Source organism: Stegodyphus dumicola, chromosome 2 (assembly GCF_044657685.1).
Source record: "Stegodyphus dumicola isolate Sdum_Otavi_A_Nest chromosome 2, ASM4465768v1".
NCBI lineage: Eukaryota > Metazoa > Arthropoda > Arachnida > Araneae > Eresidae > Stegodyphus > Stegodyphus dumicola.
In genome coordinates, this window is record NC_140769.1 from 115599777 (window position 1) to 115626105 (window position 26329).

General features: G+C 30.9%; 2 protein-coding genes across 7 annotated transcripts in view; one reads left to right on the forward strand and one right to left on the reverse strand.

Moving 5' to 3' along the window:
• LOC118196501 (THAP domain-containing protein 2-like) overlaps positions 1-1139 on the reverse strand; it is a 176379-nt gene extending 175240 nt beyond the window's left edge. For 2 of the 6 annotated variants that reach the window (XM_085811057.1, XM_085811056.1), the window contains exon 1: positions 779-1135. In XM_085811057.1, the coding sequence (XP_085667183.1) occupies positions 779-931 (153 nt within the window). In that variant the 5' untranslated portion in view covers positions 932-1135. Of the gene's footprint in view, positions 1-778 lie in introns of all 6 variants that reach the window. The other 4 variants (XM_085811055.1, XM_085811053.1, XM_085811054.1 and 1 more) reach the window with 3 other exon arrangements.
• A 76-nt stretch (positions 1140-1215) lies between these two features.
• HPS4 (Hermansky-Pudlak syndrome 4 protein) overlaps positions 1216-26329 on the forward strand; it is a 73176-nt gene continuing 48062 nt past the window's right edge. The window contains exons 1-5 of the mRNA XM_035367961.2: positions 1216-1796; positions 2378-2518; positions 11474-11581; positions 14172-14306; positions 21353-21444. Coding sequence (XP_035223852.1) covers positions 1707-1796; positions 2378-2518; positions 11474-11581; positions 14172-14306; positions 21353-21444 — 566 coding nt within the window. The 5' untranslated portion in view covers positions 1216-1706. The remainder of the gene's footprint in view (positions 1797-2377; positions 2519-11473; positions 11582-14171; positions 14307-21352; positions 21445-26329) is intronic.

The window sequence follows — 26329 nt, forward strand, 5'->3', positions numbered from 1 at the left end:
TCAAAAACGGAGTACATCGAGATGAAATACTACATTTAGTAAGGAATTATAAGCCAAATAAAATAAAAACATCTGCCCTGAAGATAAGGATAGTGCTGACAGATCAACTTCCAATTCATAGTGTGGCGTTAAAGATAAACAAAGGATATGCCTTTATCCATTTTTTGCAGCAATTCCACTTTTTGTTTAATGGACTTCGAAACATACTTTCACTTTGTAGATCCTTTACATATTAGTGAATATATATCAGAAATTCTATTTGATATAATCAAAAGTTCAAGATTACTTTTATAAAATTGCTCTAACAGTTTGCAAAAAATAATAAGCTGAATCCAATTCGAAGATTAAGGAACAATGCAATCTGCAACATTAACTGAATTAGATAATTTTAGCTTAGCTTAAACTGTCCTTTATACATTAAACGCGCATTCGTAAATGTATTTTGCGCACGCACACACGCAAATTTGCAGCCATAAAGGTCTTACGAGCAAGTTTGTAGCTTAGAGATCCGGATTATTGATCATTCCGGAGTATGGGCGTCAGAATTAACGACTTTTGACTGTATACGGTGAAGTCTTGGGGCGATTTTGAAAATTATCGCCAACAACCAAAATGACCCGTTTAACTACTCATCGTATATGTCCCATTTACTGCTCATCATAAAGTCGCCAAATCCCTTGTGCACCGGATACTAGGATTAAACTAAGAAGTTCACCTTACGCGCACATTATAAACATTTGAGAAGATATACACTCTAAATGAAGGAGTAAATACTTACTAGGCAAAGTTGAGCGCCTGAACCAGGTTCCCAATTAATTCTTCGGCAATTAGTTACCCAAATTTTTCTTCTTTCTTGATTTTTAGGAAATTTTACCAATACATGACCTTTCCGTGAATGATTTGAGCAATCACTAGCTGCACATCCGCCCATTTTACCTAAAAAAGCGCAAGAAATTGTTGCACCGCTAACTATGCAACCGCCATTAATATTCCCGCTTGGGGGTCCCTAATGGCGGATGATTCAGCTTGGTGCTTAGAATAGCCAAGGAGGTTAAAATAAATTCCTTGTATATAAAATCTTTAGTATATACAAAGAACGTCTATACATATTCTTTGGTATACAGTAGTCTTACCTTTTCTCCATTTATTGATGTGATTTGTGCACCTCTTCTTCTTGAAGTAAAAACATCTGATTTTGTATATTTGCTATCTGAATATAAAATTTAATTACACCGTTGTTATTTAATTTTATTAGATTATATTTGAAGAAAGTTCCTTAAGACTGAAGAGAAAATTTTTTCTTCAAACTATTTTTTTACGAAACTATTGGTTTTGAAAAATATTTCTAAGCAAGGGGCGTAAAAACTAATCGCTTTAACAACTTTATGACGTAATTTTGTTACATGTGTGCTGTATTTATTTGAGACCTTAGCTTGAATGTCATGTGTACAAGCCATAAATTGTGTTGTAAAATCCAAATGCAATGAATCAGCATATTCCTTATACATTGAGTTGGATGTAGTTCAATATCGTAGATTTCAGTTTGAGTTGCAAAGTGTAGTATCGTAATACTTTCGCTCTGTCACTGCTTTTTACTGTGGAGTGTTCAGTTTCGGTGCGAACATGCATCAAGAATAATTTACTTTTTGAGATTTTTCATTTGCTTCATAATTATTAATAAAAGTATATTCACGCATAGAAACGTAATGCATATATTTTTTATATACGACACTACATACTGTAAAGCAGATGAAGATGATCCTAAAGATGCCATAATTTATTTTTTTCCAATTCAGGTAAAACATTCTGCGGAGATCACATTTACTTACAAACCTTGTAACTGTTGTGGTATAATTTATCGAAATAAATTCTTACGTTAAGGAAATACTTTCTACACAATAGATAACAGTTTATGAGCATTTATGCATTTAAAAGTGTTAAACTCAATTTTTTGTGTATTGAACTGAGGAAGAGTAATGATTATTTTTTATTATCTGTAAAATGCTTCATTTCAAACATGAAGCGAAATTCATTGTAGTGAAGAAAAGAAAGATGCCAGAAATTAATTAAATTTCTATCTCTTATACTGTAGTTATGCAAATTTTGTTTGGTAGTGGTCTCAGAAAATAAAAAATTGTACAACAAATTGTTTTAGGAACGTTGGAATATTAAGTTGTAGCAAATATTTCAAGTAAAATCTAGGCAGTTGTACTGAAAGAATAAATAAAAACAAAGCTTGTTATTTGTGGTTTATATCATTTCTAATAAATTTGGCCTTCATAATTAATTCTCCTCCACTCTCAATATATATTATTATGAAAACATCATTTATTAGAATTGTTCATGATAAATTTCATGAAAGTTTGTATTGTTTCAGGCTTCTGAGACCCAGCGTCATTCATTATGCTGTCAGCTTGCTGGAGTGGCTAAATTTGTAAAAAGTACATTTTCTAGTCCATCAGTTATAGCTTTAGATCAAGGAAAGTTTGTATTTCATTGGTGTGGAAAATATTTGCTAGTAAGTAGTAAATTAATTTAAATGTTTCTTATGTTTTGATTTTGTTAAAAATATTTTGAGGAAAGTGCAGAATCGCTCACTTGAAAATAACAAATCAAAGAATTGCACAAACTCGGTATCCATCTACACATTGACCTATTTTCACTTAAAGGAAAATCACAGAATTGCACAAACTTGGCATTGCGCATTCTCTTGACTTTGTCCATGTACCCATCGATATCTGCCATACAAGTGCATGATTCTGCACCTGAGCCAATATTTTCTTTAGTAACTAGTGAGCAATTTTTTTTTTTAATGAAGGAAATAAATTGACCAGATTTTGTAAAAGTTAAAATTTTAAGTTGTCATTATGTTTAGAATAAAAATTCAAAGTCCGTTTTATGTAAACTTGTCATCCAGCTTTAATTATATGGAACTGACAACAGTAATGCAAGACCATTAGCCATTAAAGGGAATGAAAGAAATAAGAAAGCCATGTATATACACTGTGTACACATGACAATTGTTTTGATTAGCTATTAAAGTAACTTTGATATAATGTTGAGAGAGAGAAAATAGAAAACCAGTAAAATCCTATGAGAGCCCACATCCTTGGTGACAAACAGGGAAAGCGCAGAATCACCCACTGTTTTGCGCGTTTCTCAAAATTGCCAACTTAAAAATAACAAGTCAAAGAATTGCAGAAACTCGGTATCCATGTGCATGTCAACCTATTTTCACTTAAAAAACATTCCGGAATTGCACAAACTTGGCACTGCACACTCCCTTGACTTTGTCCATGTACACCTCGATACCTGCCATGTAAGTGGGTGCGCCAAGGGTGTGGGCTCTGCTAGGATTCAGCTTAGAAAATCTATTGCAGAGAATCGGTAAATGTAAACACTGCCAAAAATGGCGATAACAGTTTAAATCTAATAATCCCACAATGGGTTCTTCATAAGTAACCATTCCTCTTGTGTTCTCCCTGCCTTCATTCATTGTTATTTCCAGTTTGCATGCTGTAGTACAGTCAAAAGTCGTTAATCCGGACTCGTCGGGACTTCTGCGATTCCGGATTATCGATTTTTCCGCATTATAGATCATCAGTTTAAATCTGGTAAGATGGCACGCAGAAATTATAAAGTTAAAAATATGAAACTGTAATTTATGAAATAAAGAACAATTATGATCTAAAGGGTATCAAAATTTACAAAAAAAAAAAAAAAAGTTTAATATTTATTTGTTTACTTTAACTTTATTAAACATTTCTTTCAATGTAAGTTGTTTAAGTTGCTTCGTTTTTTATGTGATAATACATTCTCTTTAATTCTATAAACAAACATAATTTCTTGTTTATTTACAAAGTTCCGCTGTTCAAGTCCTATAATTGCTGTGTCGAGAATACCGACTAATTTGTCAATCGAAATTTTTTCGTTTTCAATAACCTCTGTCATTTTCTTCGCTATCGGAAGAGAATTATAATGACGAGGAATTTGATTTAAATCATATCAAAGACGGAGTACATCGAGATGAAATACTACATTTAGTAAGGAATTATAAGCCAAATAAAATAAAAACATCTGCCCTGAAGATAAGGATAGTGCTGACAGATCAACTTCCAATTCATTGCGACAAAGTTTAGATAAACAAAGGATATGCCTTTATCCATTTTTTGCAGCAATTCCACTTTTTGTTTAATGGACTTCGAAACATACTTTCGCTTTGTAGATCCTTTTCATATTAGTAAATATATATCAGAAATTCTATTTGACATAATCGAAAGTTCAAGATTACTTTTATAAAATTGCTCTAACAGTCTGCAAAAAATAATAAGCCGAATCCAATTCGAAGATTAAGGAACAACGCAATCTGCAACATTAACTGAATTAGATAATTTTAGTTTAGCTTATACCGTCCGTTATACATTAAACGCGCATTCGTAAATGTATTTTGCGCACGCTCCCATGCATATTTGCAAACGCATGCGCAGAAAGTTTGTAGCTTTGAGGTCCGGATTATAGATCATTCAGGATTATGGGTGTTCGAATTTACGACTTTTGACTGTATTAGGAGAATTATTATTTTAATCTTTGAACTGTTTGCATGCATAATTTATTCTTCTTGTTATTCTGTTTGATTTTTACACCATTTTTTTAAAAGTGAAGTTGCCAAAAATTGGTCTTCACAAAGAAAAACCCAGCAAATTGTAGAATACTTTTTTGGCGTGAAATTAACAACCAAAATCAATTCACAGAAATTTCAAATGCGATTAAGTACTGTTTTCTTGTAGATTGTATATCTGGCACAGTTTCATTTGTGACGGGGGAAGGGAAGCCCATCTCAGAGCCATGCATGTCTAATAAAAAGAAAATAAAGTATTTCTATTTATAAGTGTTTTTTTAACTTCATTTGTAAATGAAATAATTTATTAGAAATCAATTTAAGTATTGCTAATTTTAATTTATGTATTCTAAGTATTGCATTTAATGTGTTAATTTCCATTTATATATGCTTAGTATCATACTTTTCTCCTAGCTTTAATTCATATGCAGTAACTATTATTTAGTTACATTTGATTTTCATACAGTTCATTTCTGCTAACTTTATGCTAAATATCATGTTTTTCCCTTCTAACCTAACCAATAGCTTTTGCATAAACATATACTATAAATTTAACTACATGTGCTTAATATCACTATTTTCCTCCTAGTTTTAATTCATATACACTAAATATCGTGTTTAACAAGATGTATTTGACTTACATATGCTTATTATCATGCATTTGCAAAAAATGCACTCCCATTAATGGGTTCTTTATGACAGTAAATGCAATCAAATTTTTGTAATTATATTTGATAGAATCATGTCTTCATGTCTGTTAATTCAGTATTTGGGGATTTCTGCTATCTGTAATTATTCTTTTGGTACAACTCTAATATACGCCCTAATTTCACCAAATGTGGTGATATGTGTTCTGCGCTGGTTTTTGGTGCGATTGCGTGTTCTATGGCAACCCTGTTGACGTTGAAAAATCTTTCGCTGGAGCTCGTTGCTTCGCCTCTGTGTCTGAGAAGATGGGAGGGAAAGATAAAATGGTAGTTGTTGAATTGAAGTTTGGCAAAAGGAAATATGATTGTGGCTATCCTGTTGAGGGTTGAGGGGTAGTGGGTATTTGGAAGTGTGGAAAGAGGGTCTGGGAGATTATTTTTAATGGCAGTGCATGATAGAAGTAGGGATTTGTAATTTTATTTATTTGTGAACTATAGTATAAATTTTCTGGATAGTGTGTCTGGTTGTGATGTAAATACGATAGTAATTACGTGGCGGCATGTTAAAGGCGGTATGAAATTTATATTTCTGCTATTCGAAAACGCATTAATTCATGGTAAGTGCATTTTATTTTATCCTTGTTCTTATTTTGTAGAATGTTATGTTCATTTGTTCTTTAGTATGAATTTCTGTCGTTATTGTTGTTTTTTTAAATTGTTTGAAATTTATTTTAGTTTATTTTGTTGTTTAGTGTCTAGACTGTATAATTCGTAGATGTTTTTTAAAGTTGAAACAGAACGCTGTGTACATGGTATTATTTGAAATTTATTGTTGTTATGTTATTTTATTAAAGCGAGGAGTGCGTAGATCGTAGATTCCTTCCTTGCCTAAATTGTGCAATTCGTAGAATTTTTTTAAAGTTTAAACAGGATGCTGTGTACATGGTATTCTTTGAAATTTATTGTTGTTATGTTAATTTATTAAAGCGAGGTGTGCGTAGTTTGTAGACTCTTCGTTGCCTACATTGTGCAATTCGTACATGTTTTTTTAAGTTAAAACATGTCGCTGTGTACATGGAGTCTTGTCAAATATTTTTGGTTAGAAACTTTACGTTTTTGCTATCTAAATTTTTTGTTTTTGTTTCGGATTTTTAGCTAAATTGTGTGTTCAAAACGTAGTTTTTGCATGTGCGAAAACCGCGTTTTTGGAGACATTTTAGGCTAAAAGTTCAAAATGTAGACAAAAAATTTAGATAGTAATATGGCAGCGTGAAGTTTCTCGCCAAAAATATTTGGCGACTTGAGGGCGCATATCAGAGTAGTTCCATTCTTTTTTTCCTTTTAAATAAAAGTAAATAAATAAACATATTCTTTTTTCCTTTTAAATAAAAATAAATAAATAAACATATTCTTTTTTCCTTTTAAATAAAAATAAATAAATAAACATATTCTTTTTTTCCTTTTAAATAAAAATAAATAAATAAACATTCATAGAGTATAGCACTGGTTTGACAATAGCCTTAGAGAGAATGGTGTCGGGTGCATTTTTGCTTATTTACTGCATGTATAACTAAAACACATTTATTATAAATCTATGAGAAGCTCTACACATTCTTTCGCTGCCGGTCATGTGAGTTTGTATTGATAGTTATTGCCCTAACATAGAAGTAGATTGTACCCAAATGTCAACTTATAAGAAATACGATTTAAAATAGGTAATAAAAGATGATATATGTATCGCACTGATTGCTAAGCCTTTAATCAAAGAATTTTATGACTGTGCCAGTGGATGGTTGGCATTAATGATGAAATTATTTCTTCAATGCCACATTATGCACTGGTGTGTGGGATTTGAAAATTAATCAAAATATGTAACAATATGCTTTATTTTTGGATGAAACTGTGTTACAAACAAATATATATATATATATATTGAAGATGAATTTATTACAGGGTAATAACAATGATATTATTGCAAATTATATATTTAAGAATATTATTCATGTATAATCTTTGCATAAAATGAAATTTTTCTTTAATCCACATAAATCTAGGATTAGTTTCTAACCATTGCTGCATGCCAATACCCCAGCACATGACTGGTTCTTCAATGATAATGCCACATGATGCACCAGCTTGTGATTTGCAGTAAACATGTTAACAAAAATAACAATTGATAATCAATGTTAAATATTAAAGTAAATATTTAGAAGGCAAGTACACTAATTGTCCTCATTATGTAAGGATCTTGCTAGCATCAAGGGTCTTTCTAGTTGAGAGTTTTAGAGTGGTGTACTTGATGTGTCTGAAACATTTTTGAAGACTAAATTTTTCATGCCTTTTGAGTGTTTTGGTTGTGTTGTATGTCCTCTGATTTGTTATAGTCAAAGACGATATCACAGGAACTTCAGAATCATTGATCGGTCAGCTTCATGAAATTGAGAAACTTCAAAGACAGACTCAATGCAGATCACTAAAATTTGTTCACATGACCATGACGTTATGGCTTTTATAATGTCAAGTGGAGGCATTATTGAACAAGTTATTGCTTTGTTGTTTATCTTGCCTAGGAGATCAAGAACTGGCACACTACATTCACAGTCAGGACTCCTTCACCACACTTCTCATAAGTGCTAATAGATGGCAACATTCAAAGATTGAAAGTGACACAAGTTAGCTTCATGCCTGGGGACTGCCACATCCACAGTCTAATTCAGATATAAAACTGATCAAGAATGGGATGAAATGCAGCAACTCTTACATGTTCATATTATTTTCTCATAGCAGCTTAAACTATCATTGCTGGTTTGAATGCAAAATTAAAAAAAAAAAAAAAACTGTTTCTGTATGTATACAGTGTTATAATGAAAAATGGGTGCTTATGTACTAATCCCACAACTGTGACAATTGGCTACCATCAAACAAAGACACCACCAAAGTTGTTTCAATCATTCCTTGAGAATTCTGAAGGAACCGATGCCTGTTTATGTTGTAAACAATCAAGATGTGACCCACTTTATTTTTGTGCTTTGAAAAAAGACTTTCATCAGTTTTTTACTATTCTATTAGGGCTCTTAATTTTACTGGAAGCTCTGTCTAGAACACTGCGAGTACAAACTTCTTACAGGTAAGTGTTCCAGTCCACTACTGTTTGCTGGCCATATTCAGCCGATCATACTGGGTCCATTAATACACAATTTTGTTTTTTGGTAGGATCCTATAACTTTGAAAATAATCTGCTTTTAAAAAGCAGCTTCCCAGATTTTAATCAGTTTTTCCAAAATAAAGAAAAAATGCAGCAATAGCAGTTAATAAATAACTTTGTTCATGAAAACAAAATATGGCTTTTCAAGAATCACTAAGATTACATCAGACAATAGCTGCATATTATGATTGTGTTGTTGCACTAGTTTATTCATAATTAGCACAATTCTTGAAAAAACACTGTAATATACTCTACTTGTGCTGTTTTTTTTTTTAGGGGGAGGGCTGCTGTATCATTGCTTGAGGCTAAGCTGAAATATCAGAATCTTTGTTAGAAAGTATGCTTTAAATGTACGATACAGAATGCAGTGTAATTTAATAGTATTTTATTAAAAGGTGATACTATCTTTTTGTGCATAATTTATCAATTAAATTGCACTATTTTATGTATGTTGCATGGTTATTGCATTATTTATTATGGTTGATATTATCTGCTGTTTTGCATATTTAATGTAGGGATTGGGCAAATTTGTTTTGAAAAGCAAATAACAATTAATAGATAATTTATTTACTAAGATGTATATAATAGCAAAAATTCATAATAAAAACTGTGTTTTCCTACTTCAGTATGAAAAAGGCTAACAATGCTTTGAATTCATCAACTTCCAGATCAATTAAAATCTGGAATGTAGTTGTTTAAAAATTCAGCAGACTGTAGGAGTTTTTTTTTTTTTTTCAATGGAAAATTCGGCAATTGTTGCAAAGATCATTTGAAATTGTTGCCTTAGTGCATTAATGAACATACATGTCTGTCTGTTATTGATTGGGAGCCCACCAGCGGCCGAGCGGTAAAGTCGCTGAACACTGGTAGTTCGGTCCGAGGTTCGAATCCCGCGAACGGGCTGGCTGCATGGGCGTTTTCGTGGTTTTCCCCATGTGTAACGTGTATACGAGCCAGTTTCCCTTAGAAAGTTCTCCACGAAGGCATCCCTCCTCTTAGGCAGATAGCCCTCGAGGCTTTGCCATAATCACACACACACTGTTATTGATTGGGATTTAAAATTCAAGGTAAATTTTATTTCTAAATTGATTAATAATACATAGACAATATGAAGTAAAGAAGACTGTGGTGCTATTACATTTGCATTATTGTTTTCATATAGGCATCATTTTAGAGGCATTTTCCATTATGCTGTAAATTAATAAAAAAAACCGTGCTTTTGTGGTATTGTCATTTTTCAGATTTCATGTGGCATCACACTGGGTTGATGAAACAACTTTGAAATGTTTATGGAGATTAATGCATACTGTAGACATATATCTTTTAAAATCATCAATATTTGAACCATATTAATTCAGAATGTGCAGAATCTTTTTTTAAAGGTGTGAAGCTCATAGGACCCAGAGAAATATTTTGGAGCCTCCAGTTCTTTAGTGTGACTTTTCCTTTCTCTGTTAGATGTGTAAAACAAGAAACTCTGAGACTATATATCCAGGGATACTTTGAAACTATTATGAAAAAAAAAAAAAAAAAGTGTGAGCTGTAACATTGATTAAGTTTTGGATGATAACTAATGGAGGAAACTTCGATGCTTATTGTTGTATCATTGAAAAAGATGGTACCTGTTGGGAGGAAGGAGTTTAACCCCTTAACTGCCGCGGGCGTATATATACGCCTTGCTCAGCCGATGCGTTAACTGCCCCGGGCGTATATATACGCCCTTCCAAAATACTATCAGTTGCTTTGCGGTGCTACCCGTAAAATTATTCGCAAACCTTTGGAATGCAACACCAGAATGACCTTGACGAAGTATGTGAAGGAGGATATTATTTCAGAGAAGTGTGGGGAGAAATTGGAGAGAGGGATGTGTCTACAGTGCTGAAAGTGATGACTGCGTGGTATTGGCTAGTGTTGTTTGAGTAAAACGTATTTTTTTTTTTTTATTCTGTGTCCTTCGTTTTCATTTACTTTTTGTAGTAGGTTCCAGGAATAAAGAAAGATATAACGGATGTTTCAAACCCATTTATCTTTCTTGAATTATTTTTTGATGAACTGCTCGTGCTTTATATTGCTACTGAAACTAACCGTTTTGTAGACGAGTATATGAACCAACAACACCTTGCAAACGAAAAATCACGAACAATATCGTGGCATTCAACCAATTCAGAAGAAATATATGTTTTTATAGGCATACTGATTTCACAAGGTATATAACACTGAAACATGATATTACACTTTACTGGTCTAAAAATGAATTGATCGAAACCCCATTATAGGGACCTTTTTTATTATAAAAACATCCTTTTTATTATACTTACATCTTTTTATTATATTTTTACTCAAAATATTAAATTTTGTGCATTCATTTTTTTTCTTTTACTGTTTATTTTGTGAAAGTAAACAATTTTTAGAAAGTAAAACTTGCTCTTATTTTCCCTCTAATAAATCGCATAACTACGCGCGGATATGTGAAAAACCGTGGCACTGGGGAATGAATCTTGTGCGTTTTCCGCGGCAGTTAAGGGGTTAAACAGTTGGTTGTTTCAAAAATGGCACATGTCTGACAAACCCTTAACAAAATAGTAATTATTCGATGCTGTATTTACATGAAGAGAGGATTAGACTTGAATTCTGTTGAGTCATAGCTTTAAATATTGAGCCTGAAAAAAGTAATAACTTATTTGTAATTAAATATCTTTACTTACTTTCTCATTTATCATACGGCCCACCAGCGGCCGAGCGGTAAAGTCGCTGAACACTGGTAGTTCGGTCCGAGGTTCGAATCCCGCGAACGGGCTGGCGGCATGGGCGTTTTCGTGGTTTTCCCCATGTGTAACGTGTATACGAGCCAGTTTCCCTTAGAAAGTCCTCCACGAAGGCATCCCTCCCCTTAGGCAGATAGCCCTCGAGGCTTTGCCATAATCACACACACACACATTTATCATACTTATGTTGGATATTGAAATCATCATATTGTAGCTTTTTTTTTTTTTTTCTTAATAGGTTCTTGGTGGAAGTAATGATGTTCATGCTAGTGTTCTTAAGAAGCAGCTTTCATTTTTATGTGGTATATTTTGTTTCTATCATGGAAGTATAAATAACATTCTTAAGGTTTGTTTACTTTTTTTAACATGCCCTGCATAACCTCTTATAATAAATAATACATCCGAAAGTTATCCCTCATATGTATATTTTTGTTTTATGATTTTTTGTTCACAATCTCAGTTGTGCTAATTAAAAAAAAAGTTAAACTTATAAACATTTGTGTCAAATTGTACTAAAAACTGTAGTAGTCATTTTTATTTAATATTAATAATCTTAAGTTTTCTAACATTTGCATTTTTTGTAGTTTGTAATATTAATAAGCTTCTGAGCAATATGCAGTTTAAGTTTAATTTTGTGAAGATCCATTGTGAAAAATAAAATTTTGAGTCATTACCTACGATAAGATTTTTAGTACATTATGGTAAAGTAATTATTTTAGCACAAAATTTTTGTAATGTTTATCAGTTATACAGTACAAAGTCTGAAATCCAAACATCCATTATCCGGAATGATCTAAAATCCGTAAACAAAACCACCAACATTTTTCTCGTAGGCTTTACGCATGCACATTTGATTAACCCCTGCACATAACAAAACATCTGGAGAGTACGGATTCTTAATTTCACTTCGAGGTAATCTTTGGAATATGATAATAGGTAGTTTGGCGATAAAGGTTACTAGCTAGGACTTTAGCAGTGTACATGGATAAAGTCAAGAGTATGTGCAATGCCATTTTTGTGCAATTCTGGGATGTTTTTTTTAGGTGAAAATAGGTCAGTGTGTACATGGATACCGTGTATGTGCAATTCTTAAAAACGCAGCAAGCAGTTTGCGATTCTGCACTTTCTCCCAATTTCGCACCTAATCTTTGTCATGATTAAGCATTTTTGTTCCATAAAAGTTCTAGCATAAGTATAATTCGACTAGCAGATTGTTGGAAAAAAATGTTGAGTTAAAAAAAAAAAAGCATTTACTTCATAAAAACAAAATGGCGTCCAAACAAAAACTAGCAGGGTTGGTTGCCAAATTTTCGCCAAAAAACCGCCAAGTTACGATAATCCAAAGATTAACCCACTTCGACACTAAATAAAATACCTTGTTTTTGAAGAAACAATCATTTTAGCATAAATTTGTATGATCGGTAATTTGGCTCCGTTCCTGGGTACCTGCTTGGCACATATCTCAAACCGAAACATTCCACATAGATATATCAATTATCTGATGCCAACCTGGGGAATCATTATTTATTATACTTTCCTTTCATCACTGTATGTTTTTCAAAACATGGCAGCTTGAGTATTGACTCATGTAGCAATGCCTAAACAATTTTTTTATGTTAGTAATTGAATAATAAAGGAGTATGGTAACCTTTTATGCTGACATTATGCTTGGCGATGATTACAGATTTAAGTTAAATGTGCTAAAGTGTGTTGACGAGGAAAAATTTACCCAAAATTTCTTTCCATATGCCAAAATTAGATTTTGTTGATGAGACTCAAAGACTCATAGACCCATTTAGGACTATTTGAATTAAGAATAACTGATTTATTATTCACATAAACCCAGAACCTGCACCAGGGCTCATGTGGCCATACCAAGTCGCTGAATTTAGGGCTCACAGAAATTGGCACTGGCTCTCAATAAGGGGGGGGTATATGTGGGAATTTATTCAGAACTCTGATAAGTCTTAAGCATGTGCAAGAAATAGACTAATAAAAACTAAACTAATACAATTGAGGCTTAATTGTCTCAGTGTGCGATAGAAGCAAGAGAAAATTTATAGGAACAACTTCTCGTTAGTCACCAAGCTCATGATGCATAGCCAAATATGTATAGTGAAGGATAGCTAAATTTGATGATGATAGCCGCTAATTTTAAAGGTTTTCGAATATCGCAAAACAAAGGTGAAATTTTCCAATTAACGGATTTTGTAAAGAAATGTGGAGAAGCAGTAATAAATGAAGATGATATAAAGTATAGTTTTTCATTCATCAGTCAATTAATGAATGGCAAAATCTGTAGTATGGTTCTAGATCCAGAAAATACCGCTACCGATAGGGAAAAAAGTGACAGAGAAGTTACTGAAGATGAGAAAATTTCAATTGACAAGTTAGTCAGAATTCTCGAAACGTTAGTTACAGGACTTGAACAATATAACTGAACAAGAGATTATGCCTGTCTACATAATTAAAGAAAAAGTATTAGCACAAAAAACGAAGCAACTTAAACAACTTACATTGTAATAAATATAAGGTTTTTTTTTTCGTAAATTTTGATACTATTAGATTAAAATTTACAAAAATTAGATTTTAATTTTATAATTTCTACATTTCTTACTGGATTTAAACTGATGATCTAATATCCGGAAAAATCCACGAGTCCAGATTTTGGACTTTGTAATGTGTTACTGAAGAGTGGCCTGTGAACTTGTACTTTAAATGTAGGTAAATTTCAACTTGAATTGGTATTAATTTTTGCTAAATTAGTAAAATTAATGTATTTTCTAGAATAATTTTGTCGCTTTAGAAAGAGCAATCTGTGTCTGATTCTTTCAAAAGGTTTATAGATCATTTCTGTAAAATTAATGCTAATATAAAATTGAAATATGCCTCATTTTTAATATATAACTGACATTGTAGCCATATGAATTGTTTAGGAATGTAGAAACAACAGAAATGAATTCCTGGCAAGATTAGAATTAGCTTGGTCTCGCTATATCACCTTCTCTCAGTGCTTTGACAATGCACTGAAGCTATCAATGAATGCTCTGCCATTGGCAACTGTCCAAAAAGTAAGTTGGATTTCATTTCATCTTTCCTATATAAATGTTATTTTTCAAACCTCGTGCCCATTGATTTCAAACCATTTTCAAAATAAGTTTCATCAAGTTGTAATTTTATTAGTTGTATTTTAATAATTTTATTGTTTCTAATTAATTTCATATGTTATGCAAACTTGATGAGCATAATTTTGAGGAAAAAGCAAGTTTATGACTTCTATGTTCTTTTTATAATTTTTGAAGAATTATCATTCTTTTTCAAAACTAAAACGCTCAATACTCCTTCCCGCTTCTTTCTTTTATCTCCTCTCCCCTTTACATGCCTTTCCGTCTACATTCTTTATTAGCTTAAGTGATGTATTTTTGGAAAAACAGTCTAGTTTGCTTTTGCTCACTGAAGACAAGGATTCTTGTAAGATTCCTTAAAATGTGTAAAGCAATTTTATAAAACCTAATCCAACGTAATCCATTTTATCTGGTTTTAAATATCTGTCTATTTAAGTAATTTTGAACTTTTTATACAACCTATTATTGATATACGGAATACAATTAATTTATGAAAAATATTCTAAATGATAGTTTAATAATAAAAAGAAAGTTGCTTTTGATTGTTTTAGGTTGAAACATCATGTGCTGTTTTTCAATATAACACACAGTCCAGTCTGTGTTAATGGCAGTCTAAATGCTTTTTTTTTTTTTTTTTTTTTTTTTTTTTTAATGTTTGATTCCTCAATGATAGAAATCTACTTGCTGTTTAAACCTATTAATTATTGACAAACTCTAAAACTTTAAGCTAAGCTTTTATTAAGTGTGCTGCTTCATTGTTGCAAATGAGAACAATGGCTTTGCCTTTTTCATGTTTCTCTTGATTGTTATGTCTTTGTAGAAAAACCTTTCTCTTTAGCAATAAGAGTAGACATTAATTATTATATCCTTTTGCATAAATCTTGCAAATAACAAGAAACTTTTTCTAGTTTCTAGTTTTGCACTGTATTTACACTAGAAAAAGACAGAAGTATGGATTTCTCTGCTGATAGTGCAATTTTAAGTTTGTTCTATCTGAAGTTTTTATATTCCAGATAAAAATGAAGCTGTTGAATTAAAGTATATCTATTGCTATGGCTTACATTCCCACTGAATAATGTAAATGCAATTACTAAAAATCATTTCATCAATCTGCATGGAAATGTCTACTGTGATTTGTATTAATAACCTTTGTTGATCAGCTCAGGCAAATCTTGTGCAGACATTTTTGAATATTTGAACCACTGCCATCATTTTTGTGACACTATGTTTGCTGCATTGCAGTGATAAATCCAGCATTTTGGTCTGGGGGAGAAGCTGAGGTCCTAAAAATTTTATATTATCATGAAAATATAAAAGAAGAATATAGAAAAAGTCTCTAAATGTTACTGTTACATTATATAGAAAAAGTCTCTAAATGTTACTGGAGTGAATCATAAAGGACACTGCAATATTTTTTTATAATTAATTTAACACGTTGAAATAACTGGCAATAAAATATTTTTGACTGTGCCAATGCTACAAGTAGAATGCCTACAAAAGCAGGAAAAATTTTCAGCCTGTCAAGCCAAAAAGTAATGTTACCACTTAAAAAAAGTCAAAGTTTAAAAAAATGTTATTTATTTATTTTTAAAAGAAAATTAAGAACAAGCAGGTGTAGTAATTTTAAATAATCAAGAATTTTGGTTAACTAAGGGAGCTACAGTCCCATAGCCCCGTCCTGAATTTGCCTGTGCTATATTGTACATAATACCACAATTTTGCAATGAATCTTTGTAAAATTGACTTATTTCACCAATAAAAGTTATACTACTACTTGTACTTTAGATAATTTTGAGTTCCAATACATTATGTACCATTTTGCCATTCATGCTATTTTTCCCTCTTATCACTATTACATTGAAATTGTCTATTTAGAAAGGCATGGACATGAACACCAGTTTGTGCTTGCATCTTCTTGTGCAATTCTACCAAGTACTATCAATTCTTGTGCAATTCTACCAAGTTATAACTTTTTTTTAATCCATATAAACCATACTCATAATATTTTTAAACTTAAAAAAGAAATAACTTTTCAGTGTCTAACAGGATTTTTGTAGTTGAATACAGTTCTTCTAATTCTAAACTTCGATTAAAATTAAGAATAAAATTGTGTTTTTATTCTCAAATATAATAATGAACAAAAAAAGCTTAGATACAAAAAGTCAAGATATCTTTTTTTGAGTTTTTAAACTGAAAAAAAAGTGTTAATGTCAACTAGAAAATTTATTTCTTTGCCTTCAAAGATTTAGAATACTGTTAATTATTATGATGGGTGACCAAAATTTCATGCACAGTAGTACCTCCCTAAAAGGGACATTGGACCAGACAGTTTTGTTCCTTAAATAGAGGTGTTCCGTCTTCAGAGGGTACATACTAAATTAATGTAATTATATAATTTGATTAGAAATTCAGCTTTAAATAAATTATCTTTATTGGAATAATCTTTGAATTCCTTATCTTTAAATAAATGTGCCAAGCTTTATATAAATGATATATAAATAAATAACATAGTCACGGGTATTTATTTGAATTTGAAGTTAATGAAAAATCTTAGTTAAAAAAGTTTAATTATAGCAAAAATGAATGAGATGAACAATGGACTTACAGAAATGTTTTGCAAATAATGCATTACATAGGTTTGTTTTGAAAGTCTGTACATTCATTGCAAGCATTTTTTAAAATTAAAATTATTAATCATTGATAATTAATGGCTGATAATCTTGAGTTATTCACTGTCATCAACAGTTATGAATTTTTTTTAATTGGAAGATGTATTTTAAGGCATCTGTATAATTTTTTATGTCACACTTTTTTCTGAATTTTCTTTGTCTTGCACTGCTTTTAAAGCTTTCTTTGTTAATGCTTACGTCATGAACTAAAGTTGAAATAAAAGATTTCTGTCATTATTGGTGTTTTCAGTCAACAAGCTTTTATTGATTTCTAAATATTCTTGCATTTGAGCACTGCTGCTAATTTTGAAAAGTTCAAACAATTCATTTTCATCGCTAGTATTTCCATTTAGTACTTGAAACTGGAATTTCTAAGCCTGCTTGCTTAAAATAATGCTGAACACAACTTTGTGATGTAGATTTAACAGCCTTTGTTATCCATTGAATGGCAGCCAATATATTGACATATTTTACTAGCTGAGCAACCAGCTTGTCAAAGAACATGCCATACAAACAGTGATCTGTAATGTAAGCTTCTAAAATTATGCCTTGGTCCAAAGACTGTAATACAGATGTTGCATTTGCTGGGGAAAAAATGCTAATTTCACTGATTTCAGTTTTGTGTTTGGTGGGTGGGTAGGTGAATTGTCAAGAAACAGCAGAACCTATTTATTTTTTCTAGAAGTTCGTCAATAGCAATCAACCTTTCTGATAATATGCTTTGTGTCTTCCGTGACTTTGTATTATTATGCTAATGGACTGCCAATGGAATTAGATAAAAGTTTTGGGGTTTCTTTGTTTGAAGCATCTTGGTTTTTTTCGCCTTTCAATTTACAAATAATTGCTCAAACTTTTCATTCATGTCACAACAAAGCAGCACAGTGACATGGTCCTTGGAGCTTTTATCACCAAAGCACTTTTTCCTGTGAAACATAGAGTTTTATTAGGCAAAATTCGATAAAATAATCAGTTTTCATCTGTATTGCAGATATTTATAGCCTCATATCTTTCACAAATTTCATTTAGCTGTTTTATCCAATCTGTTGCATATTATAAATCTATTAATTTTCCTTCATCACAAATAGTCTTGACAGTAATGTTATGCCTTTGCTTATATTTATCTAAATAACACACAAGTAGAAAATTACACTTCTTTTCCTTCTCAGTTCTAGCAAGAACTAAGAATAATAGAAGTTTTCGTTCTAGCCGCATTGTAAGATTTGTCCCTTGGCATTTGTCCTTTAGCCGCATTGTTCCTCGGCAGATGGTCCAGTCATCTCACTACTTTTCTTTGCCATTAGTCCCTGTCTTGGATTGCCTTAACTTGTTAGCATAGTTTTCTGCCCACTGCTGAGAACTGTATCAAGAATAACTGGATTTTAAATTCTGGGAATGTGAAATATCTTTTTGATTGCATTATAACTTGCTTTTTCGCAATATGTTGTTCTCCTTTTCTGTACTGAAAAGCTGTTTTCAAAAGAGAGGGATTAAATATACATTTTATGCCTTTCACTGAGTACAAACCTTCAGAAAAGATTACTAACATTTCTATTTATATTTATTTCTCTACCTCTATCTTATTTTTGAAACCTTTTTCAGTGCCCTTTAAATAGAGTGCCCTTAATAAGAGCTAAATATATTAAGTTCCCTATTCAAAGGGACAACTATTAACAGAATTGTCCTTAACCCTCTGAGCGGCATGACTGGCTTGATTCAATCATATGAGTTTTTGTCACTCGATATATATTAGCTTATAATTTAAGATATTTTCCTTTCGTATTTTCTTTGATAATGTAAACGTCATCTTAATGAATATAAGTTTATGAAAATAGAGACTAAAATAAGTCATTGTACAAATTTAGTTTATCAATGTTGTTTAAACACAGGTCTTCATGACAGATCCAAAAACATGCATTGCTCAGAGAATTAAATAGATGTGTTCCTTACAGGAAGTACTACTGTAATTTCCTTTACTTCTTATTCAATCTATATAAATGTTTCACAAATTCCATTATTTATGGTTTAACTTTGAAACATTTCTTTCTTATGCAGTGATATTTCTGGAGAATTATTTAAAGATAAATATTAAAACTATTAATGTACTATTAAAAATTGATTACATTTTATGATCTTCATTTACTTCATGTTTGATTCACTTCTGTTTTACTACAAAAGTAAACTGTTTTATGTTAAAAAATTTTGTAAATTTATATTTGTCTGTGGATTGACTGATGGTAAGGAAAGAGGGATACAAGACTCTCAGATTTTATATCCTGGAATGGTGACTGTCAAATTTAGATGAGGTTTAGGCTGAATAGCTTTCTCTTTGTTTTGCCTAAAATACATAAATTAATCTTTATTTTTTATGTGAAATTTTGTATATAATAAATTTTCATAGTTTTTACATGATGTCAGGGTTGCTACACTACCTGGAAAACCTGAAAAGCCAGAAAACATCAGGGAATTTAAATATTTTAGTTAAAATCTGGAAAAATCAGGGAAATTCATACGTTATTCTCCCCAAAAAGCGATTTTTACACCAATGTTGGAAGCAATCACTTTTCTTGATGAATTATGTATCGCATGAGCGTCATTCAGACAGCTGGTGTAGAGCCAGTTTTCGTAACTCCTGTCAGATTGTCTTATAGAAAGGCAAAGCAAGTTTTCAACAACTTTGGTAACCTCGAGAATTGAGAGATTCGCATGTGTATATATAGTGCATGTTGAACAAAAGAAACTACCTTTCCATTCTCGTATAAAACAAAGTCGGTTCATTGCCAGTGTACAGTATGCACAGAATTTGACAACATTATAATGAGCAGTAAACCGAACATTTATGATGAGCTGTAAATAGGCGATTTTGGTGTTGGAGATAATTTTCAAAATTGTGCCAAGGATGTGCCACATACTAGAATTTTACCACAAAATCTGTTAAAACTTTTTTCTTTTTAACAAATGCCTTATTTATCATTTTGCAGTAAAATAAAAAAATAGTAATCGATCATCTAGGCTAACCATTTAATATAACCTAACTATATTCGCAAAAATATCGTTGGTTATTGTAATTAAATTTTTAAGTAATTAACTTTGTTTTAATGTTATTCGTATTATTTAATGTTGCTTCTCTCCTATAGATTTATTTATTATTAGTCCAAAGGGATTTCAGTCCCGAAGGACTATTGCTTTCGTTTTGGCATTTTGCGTCGGACTCATAAACGTCGGTTCACTTTTCAAACTGTTGCCACAAAATGTTAGAGTCCTGCATTATATTTGAAGAAATTAAATAATGAAAAATCTGCATAAATGATTGTCTATTTCTCGCATTGTGATAAAACAATGGTACATAGAGCCATCGAATTTTGAATGACGAAATCCTACTGCGAATATGGGCATCTGAAATCCCAAATTTGGAATTTGTTTTATTATAGATTTTATATTTTGTAAAACTTTAACGAATTTTTGATTTACAAACTCAATGCTTTAAAAGCGAGAAATGGCAACGTTATATAGAAAAAAAATACTTTTATCTCCAGCTCGCGAGACTGTGTATATCGGAAATTCTAAAGATATGCTTAATTTAACATTATTTTGCGATATTGCTCTTGAACTGAATTTTATGGTTTAAGTGCAAAGAACATGATATTTAATAAATAAAGGTAACACTCAAAACGTTAAAAAAACGCCCCTTTGGACGTAATTTAAAATCTGAAAAATTTCAGTTTATTATTATTATTATTATTTTTAGTTAATAATATTTTCAAATTCCAGGCAATTTTCTCTGGCATACTTCTGCAACTAATTATAGAAGTATGATGACATACCATCACGAAATTTAATGCACATATTTTTTGCTTATGCAGGCTGCTAAATAAATGTAAAATACCTGAATTTATCATAAAATATCATTATATTTCTTTGTTTCATTTAGCTGCAAAATATCTCCAAGAAAGATATTTTTTAATCCAGATTGGGCAGATTCTAATCTCAATCTTCAGTGGCGAAAACAACTGCTATTATAGTTATAATAGTAATGCTTAGGGAAAGCAATTTTGTCATATGTAATTGACAAATTTTTGTGTATTCAAGTGGTACCACAAATAATTTACCTTCCAGCACAGCCAACAAGCATTATGCGGATTGACTGGAATTTTTTTAACACACACCTGGAAAAGTCGGGGAATTTCATTCTCCTGTTTGAGTGACTACCCTGTGTTCTTTTATGAGTTTTCAGTTTCCATGCAGCATTCTATTATGCTGTATTCATTTTAATGAAATATTAATTTCTTAATTTTTCTGATTTTGCATGTATTATTTTTGTGACAGAGTACTCCAGTTGCTGGAAAAGCCAACCAGTTGTTGCACATGTGCCAGATGAGTTCTTCAGTAATTGCAGGAGCTGTTTTCTTGAACAGTAGGTAAGAAATAACCTTTCTTTTCCTTCTTTTAGACTGGAGTTAATTTTTAAACTCTGTTAAAAGTGCATGCATAAAGCTAAATCATATAAAGGACTTTTGTATCTACAGCAAAAGTGATATCTACCTTTCTGTTTATATGTTGAGGCAAATTTTAGCAAACCCTTTTTCTTACATTAAAATTCCCTTGTTAACTTATGATATACATCACACTTAATTAAATTTTCATTTAAAATTTTCTGAAAATTGATTAGTTAGTTATGTATATTGATAAAATGCAAAATAGAAAATTTATCTGTCATCTAAGGAAATAAATATTTAGTTTAGTATACAGTAGATAATTTTTGTAAAAGTATATTTTAGGGTACCCCTTGGCAAAACTTGGCGATTTTTGGTGGTGCATGGATACCGAGTTTGTGCAATTCTTTGACTTGTTATTTTGGCTTATGGAGCGGCGATTTTTGAGCCAAAAGTCGCCGTTACACAAAGCCAAAATAACAAGACAAACAATTGCACAAACTCGGTATCCATGTACACATCGACCCATTTTCACTTAAAAAAAATCCCAGAATTGCACAAAAATAGCATTCCACACTCCCTTGACTTTGTCCATGTACACATCGATATATTTTCACTTAAAAAGTCAAAGGAGCTCGCAATTCTACATTAGAGGCAAACAAAAAATACATAATCTCAACAAATTACATTTTAACCAAACAATAAAATAGCATAAAAAAGGAAAAACCTCCTATACATTTAAACGCTACACAAAGCAAATATTGACTTAACGTTTTTTAGAAATTTTTTCGTCTTCAGTCTGTGGCACACAAAATTCCTTAACAGCATCCAAAAACTTCCTAAAATTATCTGAACTCGAATCCATATATCAGTGTTGCCACATAAATTACACTTCACATAGTGACCATCTGAACCTTTCTTCCTACAAACCCATTGAAATCCATCTGAACAGTCTTTACATTAAACCAGACGCATTTTCTTCCGACATACAGGGCACTTATAATGGCTACTAAGTAAACCTTCATTTACACACCAGTCAATTAATGCTCTTTTCCCCTTTTGTTCCGAATCGTACAGAAACTTCAAATTAATCTTAGTACATTCCGCCATTCTACCATCTAAACAATAAAACAAAACCAACACACACCAGTAAAGCACTTACAAAACATCCCATGATTCAAAATTTCCCAAAATCATGTAGCTGATTATGTCATAGTAGGTTTTCCATAGCATTCAATTACTCAGGCTACCATAATGAAACAACAACTTCGCGATAATACAAGGGGTACCTTGAAGTAAACTCTAATCATAATTTTTAATAGAAATTTCAATATGTATTGTACTTTTTGTAGTTTGTTGATGTTTATTCTCGATTCTTTTTGTAAAATCTTATTCTGTATATTAATGTTGAAATACAGTCATCAGAAAAAGTTATGTTCTCAGAAATACATGTTGTGAAACATTAAAGTGCTGATAACATTATGAAAAAAAGAGACCACATCATCTATAAAAGATTTATTGGTTCAGTCAAAGCCAGGACAAGAGGGATTCAAATGAGATGCTTCTTTCAAGTGAATAACTAGAAGGAGCACCATGTTACTTACAAAAACTTAGAAATTCATTTTAGAAAAGAAATTGTGTCTGTTAATTGTCAATTTTGAAACATAAGATGCATGTATGCAAAATGCATCATATTTAAAGCAACAAAATTTTGTTAAAACTACTTATGATAATTTCAAAGCATTATATTCTTGATAGTTCTTTCATTCTTTATCTGTATGAAAGGCAGTTAATAGAAATCAGGCAATCATGGTTGATAATCTGATTTCCATTAACCATCTTTTTGGATAAGATGACACTTTTCAGTTTACAGTTGGCACAGCATAACAAGTAGCAAAATTACTTAAACATGAATGTACTCAGATTTCTTTAATATATACTTGTTTATTAATGGTTTCAATTAATTCTCTGAAAGAGTTTAAAATGAATTTTGTATTGTAAACAATCCAGCTAAATTAAAAAAAATATTAATAATATTAATTGCTTCTTAAAAGGAATGCAGTTTCATTATTTTCTAACATTAAAATTTATTGTTAAAACTAGAGTGCTGAAATTAATTTTCGTTTACAAAGCTTTCTTAGAGAATACCATAGAACCAATATAGAACACTTTTTGTCTCTGTATAATTGGAAAAAAGTGTTCCTAAAATTTGTAATAATAGACCTTATTTTATTAAAGTAATTGTAATAAAAATGTTTTTAATTAGCATTTTTATTAAAACTTTCACTAGGGTTTAAAAAATGCTGGTAATAACTAAGGGTCTTAAAATAATTGTAATCAAAGATTTATTTGACTATTAATGGCCAAATAGATAAACTCAGTGAATGCTGCTAGGTGGGGTTAAGGGTTCTTTCACATTTTTCCCTATATATAACATGAACACAAAGTTTCCTTTAAAGAAGCTATCCCTATGAAGGTTCTCTTTAAACAGAATCCCTTCACCTATTTTCTCTTAATCAGTCTACCAAATTAAATTGAAAACTCATTTAATTATTAGTTATAATAATTTATTATTACAGTACAAAGTCTGTAATCCAGACATCCATTATCCGGAATGATCTATAATCCGAACCTCTAAGCCACAAACTTTTTTTTTTTTTTTTGCTTTACACATGCTCGTTTAGCACAAAAAACGAAGCAACTTAAACAACTTACATTGAAAGAAATGTTTAATAAAGTAAACAAATAAATATTAAGTAAGTTTGTAAATTTTGATACCCTTTACATCATAATTGCTCTTTATTTCATAAATTGTGGTTTCATATTTTTAATTGTATAATTTCTGCATGCCATCTTACCAGATTTAAATTGATGATCTATAATCCGCAATCGCCGAAGTCCCGACGAGTCCAGATTACAGACTTTGTACTGTATTTAATGTGAGACACATAAATCAGCATCTTGCATTTTTTATAATTTTCATTTTGTTATTATTACTAAACATTTAGTATAATGTATATAAAGCATGCAATGAATAATTGTTGCAGCTTCAAATAGTAGCACTTTGAAGCAAATCAATTAAAAATTTTTATGTATGTTATCTCTATTTAATATAGCTCTAAAAAGCAGAAAAGGTAAATGAAAATGAAGCAATCAAGTTCTGTTATTGTTACCAAAGTTATACCCTTATTAGAGTGATTAGCACCAGTGTTTGGAATTTCAGTGAATAGGCCAGCTACTTGACTGTTTTCATATTTTTCACACGAGTAATATAAATATGAGCCAGTCCCTATCAGAAATTTTTCATGAAGATATCCCTTTCTTTAGGAGAGAAGTATTTCTAAAAATGTTAAAAAAATGTGAAAATTTAGCTTTAGGTATGATTAAATCAGTATAATTTAAAGAAAAATTGGGGGGCATTAATAAATCAGATTGCCGAAATTTAAGTGATAAAGAATTAATTTTCCAGAAAGATATTATTTCCTAATAGAAATGAAAGTTATAATAGATGTTCTGAACAAATGCTAGTATGAAAAATTTGTCAGATCTCTCAAACAAAATGCTAGGAATCAAATCATTTTTGAAAATAATAAACAAGATTACAAAAGCAGTAAAAAGTAAATCATAAGAAAATGTTTGAATATTAATGCAATTCTTTTTACATTAATAATATTAATATTTATACTATTTGAGTATCGTTTGCTATTTACAAAAAAGTAATTTTTCAACTTCATTTTAAAATTAGTGTCATTTTCTGAATATATAAAATTGTGATTAAAAGTATTATAAGAGCTAGTCTATCATGATTTAAAGTCATTACCTTTGATAGGCATAAATTGCACACATGTAATTCATTTTACTGCATATGCAAGGACACACATTTATCTCTATACCTGTAGACACATCTGGGGATATGGTTTTAAGTCTGGATCCAGAATTGTTGGGACTTTTGATGATTCTAAATTTCAGAAATTTCTGGTTGATCTGTTTGAATTTAATAAAATGGCATGTAGCAATTTTAAAATTAAAAAATATATAAAATAGTTGTTTGTAAAGTAATAAAGCATTTATGACCTTAAGGAAATCAAAATTTACAAAATAATTAAATAAAAATAAAATATTTTTTTCATTTTATTAACATTCTTTCAATGTAAATTATTTAAACTATTTCACTTTTTGTGCTAGTACGTTAATTTTATATGCAGATATAATTTGTTGTTCAGTTACAAAGTTTCATTGTTCGGGTTCTGTAATTCCCATATTGAGAATTTCCACTAATTGTCAGTTAAAATCTTTCCATTCCCAACAACCTCTTTTTCACTTTCTTCACTATCAGTAGTGATATTTTTTGGATTTGCTATCATATTAGGGATTTTTATATTCATTAACTGATTGGGGATTGTTATCGCAATGGAAAATTTTTGTTTTATCATTCTCATCTCCATGTTTCTTCACAAATTATATTACAGGTCGCTTTTGACTTTTACACATTCTGCTATATTGCACATTTTTAAAAATTGAAATTTTTAAGGACTTTTGTATATATTATAAAAATTATAATTTAAAACTGCAGCCAATGTTAGTTTATCAAGCAGAGCTCCCAGAGCATTGAAAGGGAAAGATAAATAATTTCTTCCAGTTATTTTAAAATAAAATTTTAAAAATGCTGAGTGATTTTATGAAATCTGAAGAAACTTGAAAACTATCCCAGATGAAATAGTTAGTCTAATGATTGAACTAAACTTGGACGTCAACAGCGAAGATGTTAATGAGTTGATTGAATCTTACTCAGTATCTCTGTCAAATAAATACATAATTGAGCAACAAGAGTTAAATGAACTATGTAGTGAAAGTGAAGAAGAAGAAACTG